General features: G+C 41.5%; 1 protein-coding gene across 5 annotated transcripts in view; it reads right to left on the reverse strand.

Moving 5' to 3' along the window:
• The window catches only part of STX17 (syntaxin 17), a 328,399-nt gene that overhangs the window by 175,213 nt on the left and 137,026 nt on the right, over positions 1-16,160 (reverse strand). The window contains exon 8 of one of the 5 annotated variants that reach the window (XM_088445684.1): positions 1,525-3,538. The exons of the other annotated variants lie outside the window; for them this stretch is intronic. Coding sequence (XP_088301810.1) covers positions 3,302-3,538 — 237 coding nt within the window. The 3' untranslated portion in view covers positions 1,525-3,301. Of the gene's footprint in view, positions 1-1,524; positions 3,539-16,160 lie in introns of those variants that run through there. 5 annotated transcript variants of the gene reach the window in all.

Below are 16,160 nucleotides of genomic sequence, written 5' to 3' on the forward strand. Positions count from 1 at the left end.
ATACCCGGCTTTAGAGTCGAGAAATGAATGAGAGAAAACAAAATGAGATAGTGCAAGAAATATATTACTCTCAAGGACATTTTTCTGAGTCTGTAATAAAGGCACACATCCACTAGATGATTAAATTAAGCATTTGAACGATAACGATATCGTTATCGCTCGATCGTTCCATAATCATTTGAAAATCGTTGGTCGTCTAGACATCTATCATCGTACAAATATGTTGTACAACCTGACAAAATTGTCAGGTTCAACATGTTTGCAGATGATTGATGTGCCTTCACTGAACGACTGCTCGTTCAGTGCAGGCTCATCACAGACTGACAAACGAGTGCACGATTATAATGTCGTAATCGTGCAGGCTTTAGCGTGTTGTCTAGTGGATGTGTGCCTTTAATATTATATACAGGTATTTGGTTCATAGTTGTAGGATGTTGGGTAACAATAGGCAGGATTTTTAGGCTTGTATTCAATTGTTAAAGAGACAAAAACACACATGAAAATTCTGTTCTGTTTTTTATTGATAAATTGTTATTGATGATTCAAATTGTATTTTGTATAGTATTTAATGATCCTATAATTGAATTTTTATCTCTATATTTCCTTTCTGTTCACTTCTTATTTTTCCTCAAACAGAATAAAAATAAAACAAAATTAAAAAACAAGCTCTGTACTAGGAGGCCTCTGCAGTGAGCAGTCTAGTGCTGTATAAACTAATAGCAGAAGGAATAGTTCTCAGCTGAGATTTTTGCATTTATAACACTGATCAACCCTCATTTTATTACCAATTAAAGAGATTTTGGGGTAACTGTGGTGCTGATTCCGAATATGACATCAGTTTTGCTAGATTGGCCCCAATTTTTCAGATACATGGACAAGAAAAACACAATAGACAATTGACTGCTGTTTGGGTGACCGATCACTTACATACAGAAGGGGAACACTCTAGAATGATCGCGGAGTGAATATTCACTACACGATCCCCTAGAATATTCACCTTCTAGAATGTTCTGAAAGATTCCCATATGCATGCATTATTGCTAAGTTCCCTATTACTTGAAGGTATCCATTATCTTAAGAACTAGAGCCAATTCAAAAAAACTACTTTCATTTTTGGATTCAGAAACCCCCAAATACCCTAAATTCATTCAAATATCCTTGGCAACTAAACTATTTTTTTTATGGGCTGTGTAATCCAACTTTCTCTCAAGTCATCAAGTCATGCAAGCGAACCCTAAAGCTGAACATACCAAAATCTTGGAAAAGGAATCCAGACAATCCAAGACTTTTGGTTATAGGTCAAACCAGATGTTCTATAATTTGGTAGACACTCAAAATGTGTGCTCAGGAAATATGTGATTTCCCTGTCTAACAGAGATCTGCCACTGTTGGCAGATACCAAAGATTGTGTGTCGAACTACTTTTTGGAATACCTGATTCTATCGCTACTATTCACAGTCATGGAGTTTCATAATATACACTATGAAAAAACAGCAGTAAACATTGTCCTATTTTGACCCAAACTTGGAATAGCCAATAAGTTCTTTAATATGCAATAAAAATATAACATACAATAACATATCACATATCAATAATATATATAAAAAATGTATAAAATAATACATTATAATAGAGCAAATGAATCCCAAAGAATCACGTTGATGTCCAGAAATAATTTCCACAGCAAAATTTACTCACAGGATATACAATTTTGAGCAGAATTGGTAATGTTCAATAATGTACAATTATCCACACAATCCCATAGCATGCAATGTTGCGTTTTGTGAAAAGAAATGAAGCTTGAAATCTGTTCCTTTGGTGAACAAACCTTTATTTTGGAGACAAATACTAAAATAGGACTCTTTTCTGTAGATTAATAGTTAATATCCCGATGGAAACAATATAAATAGTTCCTAATAAACCACCACTAATATAGCAAATAAGCAGTGAAACAATGAGCAATAGCTCTAAACACATTTACTGAATTCACACAGTTCCACAGCTTTCGAGTGGGAGCTCTTAGTAAGATCTTCCAATGAAATAGCTCTGCCCAATTTAAAATCCTTTGCTAAACAAACTGAATTCATGGATGCAAATAGTCCTAATTCATCAAATCTCTGATGATGGCTAAATTATGATTTATCAATATCTGAAATCATATAACTGAAATATGAGCTCTAAAAGTAATCAAAGCATCTAGGACCTCATTCAGAGTCGGTCATTGCGGCCGCTCCGTCGTAAGGTAAAAGGGCCGGATATGCAAATGAAGCGCTCGCAAGTTGCGTTGTTAAGATGGGATCGTTAGCTGGACGAGCGAGGGGAGGTTGCGGCCGTAAGACTAAAGATATGCCCCCTTCTTGTTCGCATTACACGTCATCTCCGGGCATATAAGGATTAATCGAGACCATCGGAGATGTTCGTAGAGTTAAAGGTTGACCATACCCTCTCTTAAGCACTACGATTAAGTCAGTGTAAAAACCTTCCATGTCACATGTGCCATGACACTACTTAGTTAATTATGCACTCCCATAAAACGCTGTTTGCATAGTCAGGCATGCCTGCGTTCGGATCTCCACTCCCCCATTCACAAGCACCTTCCCCTGTAACCACCCACAAACGCCTCATCCTGTCACTCAAACTAACGACCTGGCTGTGTTCAAGGAGAGAGCAAATTCTGATCGTAATAGCTAGTTTGCACACGCGCATTGCGAATTTTACACATGCGCAGTTTAGCGAACTTCGGTGGCGTACAACCGAGCGGCCGCAACGACCGACTCTGAATGAGGTCCCTAGTCTCTAGGCTGATTCATTTCATCACCGAATGCCGATTTCCTTAGAGAACAGTAGTGATGCTGAAAAGGTTTGGCACCAGCACCAAACTGTTGAACCTTGTCCAACTGAAAAAAGCTTTCAAATACTTTATTTCATTTGACAAAGTATTTTGTGTAATCACTGGTGAGATCCCAAATGTATCCATTTTGATTAAATGTAAAAAAATATAATAAAAAAAGGGCAAAGCGGGCGAATTTTGTACTTTTTGTTATACCCCCTGTATATATTTGTCATTATACAGACTGCAAGTTCTTGACTAAAGATTTACTGTAAAACAGTGTTTCATATACATAGTAAAATGAATACTTGTACACTGCTTATAAGGTTTATTTCAACTATATATTGTGTGCATAAAAAAAGCAAATATTATTAGCAAACATTAATCACAAACGTGCAAAGCAACAGTACATTACCAAATTTTTTTTTATACAATTTGCATCATTTCTTGTTAAAATGTCAATTAATCCCATCATGTGGATTTTTTATCTTCTTGTGGACAGTCTTCTGTAATGGAGACCTGCTCTTTCCCCAAGATTTCCTTTTTTCTCTGCAAAAGTTTTCCTCCTGTGAAGCCTAGAAGTCCACCACCAATAGCAGCTGCAATACCAGCCACTTTGAATCCTGCCATCAGACCTATAGGACCTCCAACTATTCCACCGATGAGAGCACCTGCTGCAGGAAGCATTGATAGTTTGTATTTTAAAGCCTAGTAATAAAAAATAAACTGCTTTAATACAAAATCTCAAATGGACAATTAAAGCACAATTAACTGAACTGATTACAGCAGTGTATTATCCAAATAAACAAATATTGATTAAATAAACAAAATAAATATATGTAAAGGAACACTCTGAACTCTATGTACCTAAATATAATACATTCAAATTATTCCAAAGATACAAACTCTAAGGAGTTACAATTGATCACAGGGGACTTATCTTTCCATGTCACCAGCTGGAGGTAGATCCCTGTAAACACTGAACAGCTTAATTGTAAAATTAAATAATTTTATGAATACTCTGTTGATGTAAGGCAGTACAACTTCCAGAGCCTCTGCATATGACTGTAATATAATATATGTTGGTTCAAAAGACAATAGGGATCATTTACAAATCAGAAAAATGCATCCTTGCAGAATATCATTATGCAAAAATGTTTCCACGTAGAGCATATACAGTATGGGTGCATGATCACAATTTGGAGGCACTACCTTCATAAAAACACTTTGCGCCTACATTTTGTACAATGCTGCACCGATGCTGGGGAGTCGCTACGCCATACCTCCGACTCCAACTCATTCACAAATGACAAATGTATATTAAATGTTTATTAATAACAAATTTACTGTTGTAAAAAAATAGCACAAGGCTTATTCATCAGGCTACTTAGATTGATAGAACATTAACTATATATTTATTTTCACATTTTTATTAAAATTTCTGAACAAGAAAATTGTGAAATATGTGGTATATGCAAGAAACTATGCATTTAATAATAATAATAATAATAATATGTATATATATATATATATATATATATATATATATAACAGTACTACGCATCTAATAAATATATACAAAAAATGGTTTAAACAGAAATATAGGATACACCATAAAACTAAAGAAAATATAAAATTAAGACTAACAGAACATGATCAAACACAAGCTTTATAATTACATTACTAAATGCTTTCCTATAAATATATTCACTAATACTCTACTTTTATATCCATAATATTTTTACTTATTTTTAGATGGTGTTGTAGTCAGTATATTTCTATCAACTCCGTTCAACCCAATATTGCCTCCTACTCCACAGCCCTGTTTTGCACCATTTCTTTGTTCGTTTAAAGCATATGTACCGCCAACTATCCTAATTTTCTGATGTCCTGTGGTCAGCATGGTTGTCCCGGAAAGTTAGGAGGAATGTCTATAGTGAACGGGTGACACACAACGAAGAAAAGTGCCACTGGTGAGTGCAGCCGTTCAAAGTTGCTTTAGGATTAATAGAGCGAGGTTAGAGGTGGCCAACCAAATTCATGGCCATGCCCCTAATATGAAACTGAAGGAACATCAAGACTGCCAAGTCTTGTTACTATTGTTTATTTTATTGTTTATTTTAAAGACTATCATCTAATCTTACTGAAATAACTTAACACACAAAACAAAATATAATTGTGAGGCATATACATATAGAATTCCATTATCTGCACATCTATTCTCATCAGAAAAGTTTGCAGCCTAGTGGCCACCCTTTTGGTACACAAATGCATTTTCTTCAGTGGTTAGTTACACTCATGCAAATATTTGTACTGCGCCTCTGCATTTTGTTCTGTTTTTAAATTAACTTTAACCACTTGCCTGGCATGGTCACATCAGATGCGACCACACCTGGCTGGGCTTTCCTTGACCAGCCAGAAACGCCCAGTGGGGCTACTGGAATTAAATCTTCCATCAGCCGCCAATCTCTTCCATCAGTCATCCCTCTGCTCCCTTAAGGTACCCACACACATACCGACTTTTCATCCAATTTGTCCGATTTCGATGAATTGTGACGACAGATCATGTAAAATATGGCCAAATCGTGAGTTTCTACACTTGATCACGATGCCGATGCGCGTCCCCGCTCGTCGTACATCGCATCTTCAGATCTGCCGTGCTGTAGGGCAGATTAGCCAATCTGGGATACAATGCACTGGCTGCAAGATAGATCTTAAGTCAGATTGGACATTTTTAACTCCAAATCGTGACCACGATTGCCTGGGGAGAGTTCAGGGGAAATCGTGTACATTGGCTGATTGGGAGCAAGTCGGTATGTGTGTGGGCACCTTTAGAGCCTACCCCTGTGCCAATCACTGCTGGAAGCAGTGCTCGGGCAGCCCCGTGCCAGCAGCCCCCCTTCACCCGGTGGCTGTAGAGGAGAAGGAGCAGCCACTGGGCAAATCAGACAAACAGCCCGCGGTGCTCCAAGACGGAGCAGCCGCCAGATAAATCCTCCTCTCCCCGCCACCTAACAGGCTGGCAGCTGCAGAGAGGACAGAGCAGCCGCTGGGCAAATCTTCCTCTCCCCGCTGCTGCCTAGAGACAGGCCGGCGGCTGCATAGAGGATGGAGCAACCGTCGGGCAAATTCTCCAACCTCGCCTCCGGCTAGAGACAGCCTGGCGGCTGAAGAGACAGAGCAACCGCCGGGCAAATCCTCTCCCCTGCGGCACTCACACTCGGCGGCTGCAGAGAGGATGGAGCAGCCACCAGGCAAATACACACTTGCAGCTGGCTGTCCTACTCTCCCCTCTAACCCCCCACATACCTATGTAGAGGCAGCCTGGCACCGGTCCACCAGCTAATGCTCTGTTCTCTCTGCAGCTGCTGGATATGGGTCCCGCCGGGCAGCAAGCAAGATGCTGTCCCCCCCACTCACCCTCCCACCCATGTATGCCTGGGCGGCTGCAGCTGCTGTGGACATATATACAGCAGAGCCCTGGCCACATATATATATTTATATACACACACACATATACTATATATATATATATATATATATATATATTATACATAAAATATATATATTTTAACAATTTTTTCTTTTTTTTCTTTTTAATAATGGCGTTATAGGCAATTTTATTTTGATGATGGCGGTCCTGTATCGATCAAGACTCGATAGAGGGCCTCCGATTGGGGATAGTATACTGTACAGTATACTAAGGATGGCCACTGACCATCGATGGTTTGCAAACTATCGATGTGTATGACCGATAACAAGTTGCTTTTCCATTGGTGACGGACACTGATACTGTATCATCGATGGCAGCCCCAACCGAAGTTAAGGAAACATCGGTGGCTGCAGTCTAAAACAAGCAATGGTTGCCCCATCGATAATCAATTGTTTAAGACCGCAGTCACCGATGTTTCCTTTACATCGTTGGAGCAACCATTGATGGTGCAGCTGTCAATAACCATCACTACAATCTACCATAAAATTTGCTGTTTTTATGGTATACTATGTTTGAAAAAAAAAAATTTGAAATAAAATCATGTTGAATACGTTTTCAAAATATGTTCTTGATCTAATTCAGTCATAAAAAAACCCCCGGCAATTTCTGAGCAGTTATTGGAAAAAATATTAGGCAGTTAAGTGGTTAATACATTTTATACAGAGTACATTTCAGTTACTGATATATACAGGGATCATTCTAGTTATTTAGATTAAATACAGTGGGTATTCTAGTGGCTGATGTACAACAGTGGGAGAAATTTATTGTTTGATATACAATACAAGGAGCATTATAGTGACTTCTTTATACAATAGAGAACATTGCAGTTGCCTATATCAAATATAGACAGCATTCTTGCAGCTTTTGGTGACTTTTACAATATCCATTTATATGGTTTGAATGCTAATATTCTTATTAGCTATAATAGTATTCATTTACAAATTGTGGCCTAGTCGCAAACCATAAAAAATCATAAAAGATTATGATTAATTGTTGTTAGCAAAATTGGAATTGTAAAATGACATTATTACTGGCTTGGCATTAAAAAATGTATTTACACATTAAAACAAGCAATCTATTACATATACTGTACATACAATTGTCGAAGCTGAATAATTGGATGAGACAAGATCAGTTTAAAATGTAATCGCAGCGACGCCATCTTGCGACTGGCCGCAAGACGCCATCTTGAAAATGAGATCGCAAGACATTTTGCGAATGGCCGTCTAAGCGGCATTTTAGATAAACTCACATTTTAGTACATGTGGCGATAATACTAATAGCACCATGCATTTGCATCTTTCACCATTTCTCATACACACATTAATACACACAATTGCGCTGTTAACTAGTCGCATATTAGCGAATGCATAGGACTTTGTATGAAACCGCTGTTTTATTAGCTTTATGCGCACGCATCTGCCCCAAGTTAACTAGTGTCCTTATATCAAACCCTCAATACCCACACATTACATATTCACACATAAGGTTCAATAAGCTTTAAAGTGTATGATTTAAGTTGGTTCAGTTAGTTTAAATGCTGAGAAATAAAGAGATTTGATAACTAAGGTATTATACATGCTAAACAAGTCGTGTTTGGTCTTGTATTGATGCGTACTCTTTTTACAGTATTCCGGTGTTAACGGTGGGGAGGTCGCATCATGCAAACTCAAGTTATGGATCGCAGAGCCTACAAGCAACAAAATGTATATTTCATGAACAACTGTTAGAATGTTGCAGGGGGCGTGAAGAGGAAGACCCCCAGCTGTCAGAGGCAGGGAGAGTCTATTTGAACCAGCCTGTTAAAAGTGCTGTAACAGATGCTTCTCCCCTGGGAACCAATGACATCAGCAACTAACTTCCCTATTGTCATGTTTATTCTGGGGGGGTATAAATATGTGTGCATGAATGCTGTATGACTAGGGGTCTCTTGCTGATGCCTAACTCTGGGTCCAGAAGCGCCTGCGTATGTTTACTGTACTTGGGTCTGTATAATTTTCCTTTTGCGCCTAAATTGTGTCTTGATCAATTGCGTGTAGCTGTCTGAACTTTTACCTGAATAACACTTGTGCTTTGGAACCACAGATTCCACGTCTAAGTCTTTATTTATGGTATGACGGTGTACGCAAATTAGCGTCATCCTTAGAGGAAGGGTTTTAGAAGGTACAGGCAGGGGTATATAGAGTTTCTGATCCAGTATCGTTAGTTGGGGGCTCGTAGTGAAGTCACTTACCTGCTCACACGGTACATACGTCTATCAATATTTCAGCAAAGGGTGGAGTGGCCACATGCAGGGTTTGCCTGCAACCGCTTTGTGCTGAAAGATCGCTATCCGTCTCCGTGTGAATCAAGGAAGCTGACTAGAAACCATGGAAAAGAGAGGAAAAAGTTTGTTTTCCTCTGTTGATAGAACCTTACGTTTAAAGGGGTGTCGTAGTACTGAGTACGCAGCTAAGTCGTAGATTTGCACATAGCAAAGACGCACTTTTGCGTATGCAGTTAAAAAGCCATTATACGGTTGTGTGGTAGTCGCATTATTGTGTATGCGACTGGTCGCACAATAGCGTATTCGTACTTCCGGTTGGGCTGCCACGTGTTTGAACAAAGCCATTGAGGTTTAAATTTTTTTCTATTACCAATATCTGGGTTAACGTGTATTTTTCTGCACAGGAAAAAAGTGTGCAACAGTGAATATTTGTTGAACAAAGTTAAGGGTATCGTATGATCCTTAAAGGCTAGGAGCAAGGGTTAGTCTAGCCGCTCGGTAAGCAGCTTTACCGTTCTATACACAGTAGCAGGTGTACATGTTGTCTTTGTTGTAGAGAGGTGCGTGAGAGTAGCCGACATAGGTGTGGAAGTTGCCTTACTAAATCTTATCCGGGTGTGGAAGTTGCCTTTTTCAAATCTTATCCAGGTGTGGAAGTTGCCTTACTAAATCTTATCCAGGTGTGTGGGCGCCGCCGACTTAAATCGTCCACAGGTAAGTGAAAGTGTCTTGATTGTCTTTCACCGGTCTAAATCTTTATTGAAAAGCATAGGAGTTGTCTCAGAATGGGAGCCACGCAAACAGTAGAGATGTTAGACAATGATGTGCTGCTAATGGAGGCGCCGATTGGATCGGCCAGTCGTATCATGCATACCAAGTACGGTACTTATGCAATAAGGTATTGTGATTTATGGTTTAATATGACGAGGAAGAGTGTTAGACCGTTTCCCAGAATTGGTAGTTTTGATAAAAATGTGTTAGACAATGTCCGGGATCACATCAGTTTGATGCGCTCCCGAGAGAAAAAGGTTAAATATTTTGAATGTTTAAAACTGTGGCAGCATGAAGGGGATGCGTGGCTTAACAATGTGCAAACGACGCAAACTAGCGTCGTGAGCACATTGCCAGAAAATACATCCGCGACGCTGAATTGCAATACGGGCGAGCCGCAAAATGGCGCGCACGTGTGGCAAGGTAGCGTCGTGGAGAGTATTGTCAGCAGTTCACGCTCACCTCCCCCACCTTATGTGGATGGAGGTGCAAGTACAGTTACCAAAAATACCCATAAAAATGTAACAAGCAACTTGTACCCTCTCTTAGGCAACTATAAAGAAAATGTTCATGATGCGGATGATGAGCCTATTGTAATGTCTGCCATTTCCCATGCTGTGCAGATGATATATGCTGCATCACCACAATCACGAGTGGTGCCGCCATCTCCATCGGTAACAGCAAGGGAAGTGTTAATGCCCTCTGCACCCGTAGAGGAAGTTGTTCATACCATACGCAGCAGACTAAACCCCCAGCCAGGTAATCAGGTCAAAGGTAGCAGCGCTACCGGTCTGCATCCCATTCGGACAATAACTGTTCCAAATGGACATGCAGACGCAAACGGTATAGTGCCCACGAGGGAAGTAGTAATGCATTTTCCTTGGACAAGAGCAGAACTAAATTCCATCATAAATAATTTCCCCGATCCCAAAAAGGAATTAGTCAAATGTCAAAGATTTTTGAGAAATTTGGGTAGTTCACATGAACCCACTAATAAAGATTGGCGTGTGGTGTTAAGGGCCTGTCTGCCACGCAATACTGACATGACAAAATTTATCACGGATTGTGTATTGGATGGTGACGTTCCCTTAACAGACCAAGTAAACCAAGGTAACATTTCCCGCACTGTAACTCAATTGGGTATATATTTTCCAGTAATAGTTAACTGGAACAAAATTTTCACCATTAAGCAGAAAGGGAGTGAGACTGCAGAAGATTATTGCGATCGGACTCTGCAGGCTTTCACCCAGTACACTGGGATAGAGGCTATTAAAGATAGCACTCACCACTGGGGCACTCACCACCGGGGGACGATAGTCACAGTACTTGTGGACGGTCTGAAAGAGAGTTTAAAAACTCGGGTTCAGACCTCACAGCCTGGCTGGCGGGGACTCACAATAGATACCCTCATAGAAACCGCCATTGAACATGATAAAAGCATCTCCAAAAAGAGAGAAGCCCAGAGCGAAAAACGAATGGCTGTCAGTATAAAAGCTCTGGAGGGAATGACGGTAACATCACAGCCAACAGACACACTTGCACTTGCACACACACTCACGTCTGAACAAGTATGTGCTCTCACTAACCCCACTCAACAACAAACACAACTCTATCCCACTAACCCGATGCAGCCACAGGTCCCAGGCTATCCACCAACTTCTTATCCCCCACAATACCCTTACCCTCCCTATCCTTACCCATATCCACCACCTTTACCTTCTGCGCAAACCTCACAACACCACATGTCTTCACCCGAAACATGAACCTGTTTTAACTGTAAACAAACAGAACACTTAAGTAGAAACTGTACAGTAAAAGGAATAGGGATCCCACATCAGGGAAGACCTAGCTATCCCCATAAGGGATATGCACAGAGGCCAGCAAATGTTCAGCAGGCACCAGCTCCAATTGTAGCCGTAAATGCCTTATTGGAGAATGGTAGCCAACGCTAGGGATCAGGTCATACCTGTAGTCTACAGATGGTCAGGTTAACGGGAAGTACTAGGGAAGAACCGGTTATGATGGTTGATGTAGCTGGTACTGAATATCCTTTTCTTGTAGACACAGGGGCGACCAGGTCGGTGATAAAATCTCCCGTTAATTTGCAGGTGACCAACGAGACAGTACCAACAATGGGTGTAACAGGTAAAGTGGAACATTATCCTTTGACAAAGTCCACAGAGGTTACTATTGGGCCGTTGCATACCAGGCATTCTTCTCTTCTGGCTGCTGCGGCTCCTACTAACCTACTGGGAAGAGACTTGTTATGTAAGATGGGATGTGTTATATATTGCACCCCCGATGGTGTATTTTTAGATATCCCAGAGAGAATGGTATACGAGGTGCGGGATATGTTAGACACTCCTCAAAGGATAATGTATCACTCTACAGTTTTAAATGAAACCCCATCACAGGTAGATGAAATGTTGTCCTTAATTCCAGATTCCCTTTAGACTAAAGATGGACAGGACACTGGAAAAATGGTAAACGTAAGCCCAGTAATGGTAAATTTAAAAAGCGGAAGGCAAGCTCCAAAAACTCCCCAGTACCCACTAAAGCAGGAGGTAGAATTAGGGGTTTTTCCAATAATTGTGCGATTATTGCAACAGGGAATTTTAGTTCGTACAGCTAGTGTAGCCAACAGTCCCTTCTTTCCAGTGAAGAAGAGTGGTGGGAGGGGTTATAGGCTGGTACAAGACCTATAAGGTGTTAATAAGGTAGTAGAGAGCCAATTCCCCGTAGTGCCGAATCCAGCTGTGATTTTGATGCAAATCCCACCAAATGCAACCCATTTCACTGTCATTGACCTCTGTTCAGCTTTCTTCTCTGTGCCTCTCCATCCTGACTGTCAGTATCTATTTGCCTTTACATACAGAGGTTTACAATACACATGGACACGATTACCCCAAGGTTTCATAGACAGCCCCAGTATCTTCTCCCAGGCATTGCACGACTGTTTACAATCTTTTCAACATGTCAATGGATCTGTTCTAATTCAATATGTGGACGATTTATTGCTATGTTCTAACTCGTTTATGTCATGTTTGAATGATGCTAAACTTTTGTTACTTCATCTCTCACAAACAGGACACAAGGTGGCTAAGGACAAACTACAGCCGTGCCAATCCAGAGTAAAATATTTGGGACACTGCCTAACCCAGGGGTTACGACACCTTACAACAGATAGAATAGAGGCCATACAAAACATGACACTGCCGCAGAATCAACAGCAAATTCGTACCTTCTTGGGAATGTGTGGATACTGTAGAATGTGGATACCAGGTTTTTCTATTTTGGCCTTACCTTTACAGGAATTAGTCTCTTCCTCAAAGCCCGATCTTGTCATACACACAGAGGAATCAGAACAGGCTTTCCCTAATCTTAAGAATAACCTGACAAGAGCTCCTGCATTTTGAATACCTGATTATGAAAAACCTTTTGACTTGTATTGTACGGAAGCCGATGGTTGTGCTGCAGGTGTCCTTACACAAAAACATGGTGATGCCAGTAGGCCCGTAGCATACTACAGTGCCCAATTGGACACGGTAGCAAGATCACTCCCCACCTGTTTGAGAAGTGTAGCAGCTACCGCTTTATTGGTGATTAAAAGTGAGGAAGTAGTATTGGGCCATGATACGATTGTCTACACTCCCCATGCTGTATCTGCTCTGTTGAACTCAGCTCAAACCAGACACGTCTCCTCGGCTAGGTTCACCAAATGGGAACTAGCTCTAATCGCTCCTGCAAATATTACTGTAAAACGTTGCAGTACGCTGAATCCAGCAACATACCTACCATATGTACAACATGATGTACAAAGGGTGGAAGGAGAGGAGTTGCTGGTGGGAGGTGAGTTCGGCGGACATAATGATACGCACGATTGTATGACACATCTGAATCAGACCTTTACTGCTAGACCTGACATACATGACACACCTTTAGAGAATGTGGATGTAACTTTTTATACAGATGGGAGTTGTCATAGACAAACAGAGACAGGTGAATTATGTACAGGTTATGCTGTTGTAAATGACACAGACATCATAGAAGCTAAACCTCTCGGTCCTCCTCACTCAGCCCAGGTGGCAGAGTTAGTAGCACTGACTAGAGCATGTGAACTGGCAGCAGGCAAATCTGCTAACATTTACACTGACTCGAGGTACGCGTTTGGGGTGGTGCACGATTTTGGGGCTCTATGGTGTCTGAGAAATTTTATGACAGTAGCAGGCACACCAGTTGCACATTCCCGACACATAAAACATCTTTTAGAAGCAATCCAACTGCCCAAGACAGTGGCAGTAATTAAATGCAAGGCCCACACATGTGAGGATGACCGGTGTCACTGGGCAACAACAGAGCTGATGAAGCTGCAAAATGGGCAGCAGGGTTAAAAATGTTTTCTCCAACTGAAACAATTATGTCATTCCAAACTATTGATATGCTGAAATTAATTGACATGCAAAATTTGTGTTCAATTCAGGAAAAATCCATTTGGAAGTCCAAGGGATGTGGACAAGAGTCCTCTGGGCTCTGGAGGGACGGACATGGTAAGCCAGTAGCCCCCAAGGCATATCACACCAGCCAGGCTGAGGCAGCACACGGCTTGACTCATCTGAGTAAACAGGGTATGTGCAAGTTGGTGAGGGCATACTGGTGCGCACCAGGTTTTTCTTCACAAGCAAAGAAGATAGCAATGTCCTGTCTGACCTGCTTGAGAAAGAACATAGGGGAAGCGATCCCTACCGAACCGTCCCACATTCCACCGACTGATGGACCTTTCCAGGTGATACAAATTGATTTCATCCAATTACCACCCTGCAGGAACCTTAAGTATGTATTAGTGTGCACAGACGTATTTTCTAACTGGGTTGAGGCTTACCCAGCGGCCACTAATACTGCTGCGTTTACTGCCAAGAAAATAGTTCAGGAATTTGTATGCAGGTACGGTATCCCTAAAATCATCGAGAGTGATAGGGGTACCCATTTCACAGGTGATGTTTTTCAAAAAATGTGTAAGCTGATGGGTATTAATAGCCGACTTCACACCCCCTACCGACCGCAAACCAGTGCCAAGGTAGAGAGGATGAACGGGACTATTAAAAATAAGCTAAGTAAAATCATGGCAGAGACTGGACTAGGATGGCCAGAAGCGTTAACTTTGGTCCTACATAGCATAAGGACCACTCCTAGACCTCCTCTGAATCTGTCCCCATTTGAAATATTGTTCGGTAGACAACCTCATTTGATTATAAGTCCACAGGAAGATCTAAAGGGTAACAACGAGGTAACTGTGAAGTATCTTATATCAATGAGTAAGCAGTTAAAGCAACAGCAGCAGAAACTGAAATTGTTGTCTAATGATATGCCTGAAACGAACTGTCATGATGTTGAACCAGGAGAATATGTAATGATCAGAAATTTCTTGCGTTCAGGTTGTTTGACTGATCGGTGGGAAGGTCCGTACCAGGTGCTGCTGACGAGTACTACATCTTTGAAGGTGGCTGAGAGATACCTGGGTCCATTCCACTCACTGCAAAAAGGTCAATCAACCGGTGGAGAAACAAGTCGGAGACAAAGCTAGTAGCATGGACCAGTCGCTCGCGAGCTTGTTCCGGGCGGATTGAAAAGGTCGTAGTAAGATACCTAAACTGAGAGAAATTTGCAGGTCTTGTTGTGACAATGGACGGGCCTGCTGTGTTCATTTTCATATTCTCTTTTAGAGTGTTCACCATCCTGGTCAGTCCGGGGATATCCAGTGTCTGTGATGGGGGACAGATTGAGGAAACGGGAGCTGATGGCAGTGCTGATGGAGTGGAATCAGGAGGAGTGCAATTCCAATCGGGGGAGTGTCTTTCCACTCTTAGTACTGTTATTGTTAAAAGAGCTGTCATTCCGGATACTCGGGGAAGGTGTGGAGGGTTATCGTCTGAAGATTCCTGTATTTGTGAGCTTTGTGGGTCCCTGGTTGATGAGAACTGTATCCAACGGTGCCAACCTAAAGATAATCCGTACTGGGGTGGGTATCGTCTAGAGGATTATCATAGCATGGTAGGCAAAGTGTTAAATCAAACTGATTGCTGGGTGTGTTCACATGTGCCCCAGGGACAGCATAACGTAGGGTTGGTGCCATTCCCGCTGAATATCACGGAAATTTTAGAATTGCAAAAAGGGAAAACATTGGATGGAAAATTCCTCTCATCCAAACCACCTCATTTCAAACTATGGGCCTGATTCAGAGCCGTTTGCTATTTGCGGTCGTTCGTTCAAAAACAAGGGGTGGCTATTCAAATGATCCGTTCGCAAATTGCAGTCTGTTCACACCTCAGTCTGAACGAGCGAGCAAAACATACGCTCATTTATTTGTTAAAAACGCCCCCTGGCCGCTCGCACCATACGTCATGTCCGCTATTTATTAGATTAATCGAGTACATCGTACAGCGTATGAACTGCTCGCTATTCTTGTGGTTGGTTTTTTCAACCGCTATTTTGCGAGCAGTTCTGAGTTAAAAAAAAACAAGTGACGTGGTCAATGACGCTGCTGTATTAATTATGCACTCCCTTAAAACGCCCGTTTTGACCTTTAAGCACGCCTGCGTTCGAATTCCACTCCCCCGTTTACAAGCACCTTCCCCTGTTACCACCCACATACGCCTCATTCTGTCACTCAAAATAGCAGGCACTCGCTATATAGCGTACAAACGATTTTCGGCCGCACTGACTGGTTCGCGCATGCGTACTAAAAACCGTACGCATGCGCAGATGTGCGAACATCGCTCGGAACGAGCGTACGGCCGCTAGCG

Source organism: Taudactylus pleione, unplaced genomic scaffold (assembly GCF_031769625.1).
Source record: "Taudactylus pleione unplaced genomic scaffold, aTauple2 ptg000386l, whole genome shotgun sequence".
Lineage (NCBI taxonomy): Eukaryota > Metazoa > Chordata > Amphibia > Anura > Myobatrachidae > Taudactylus > Taudactylus pleione.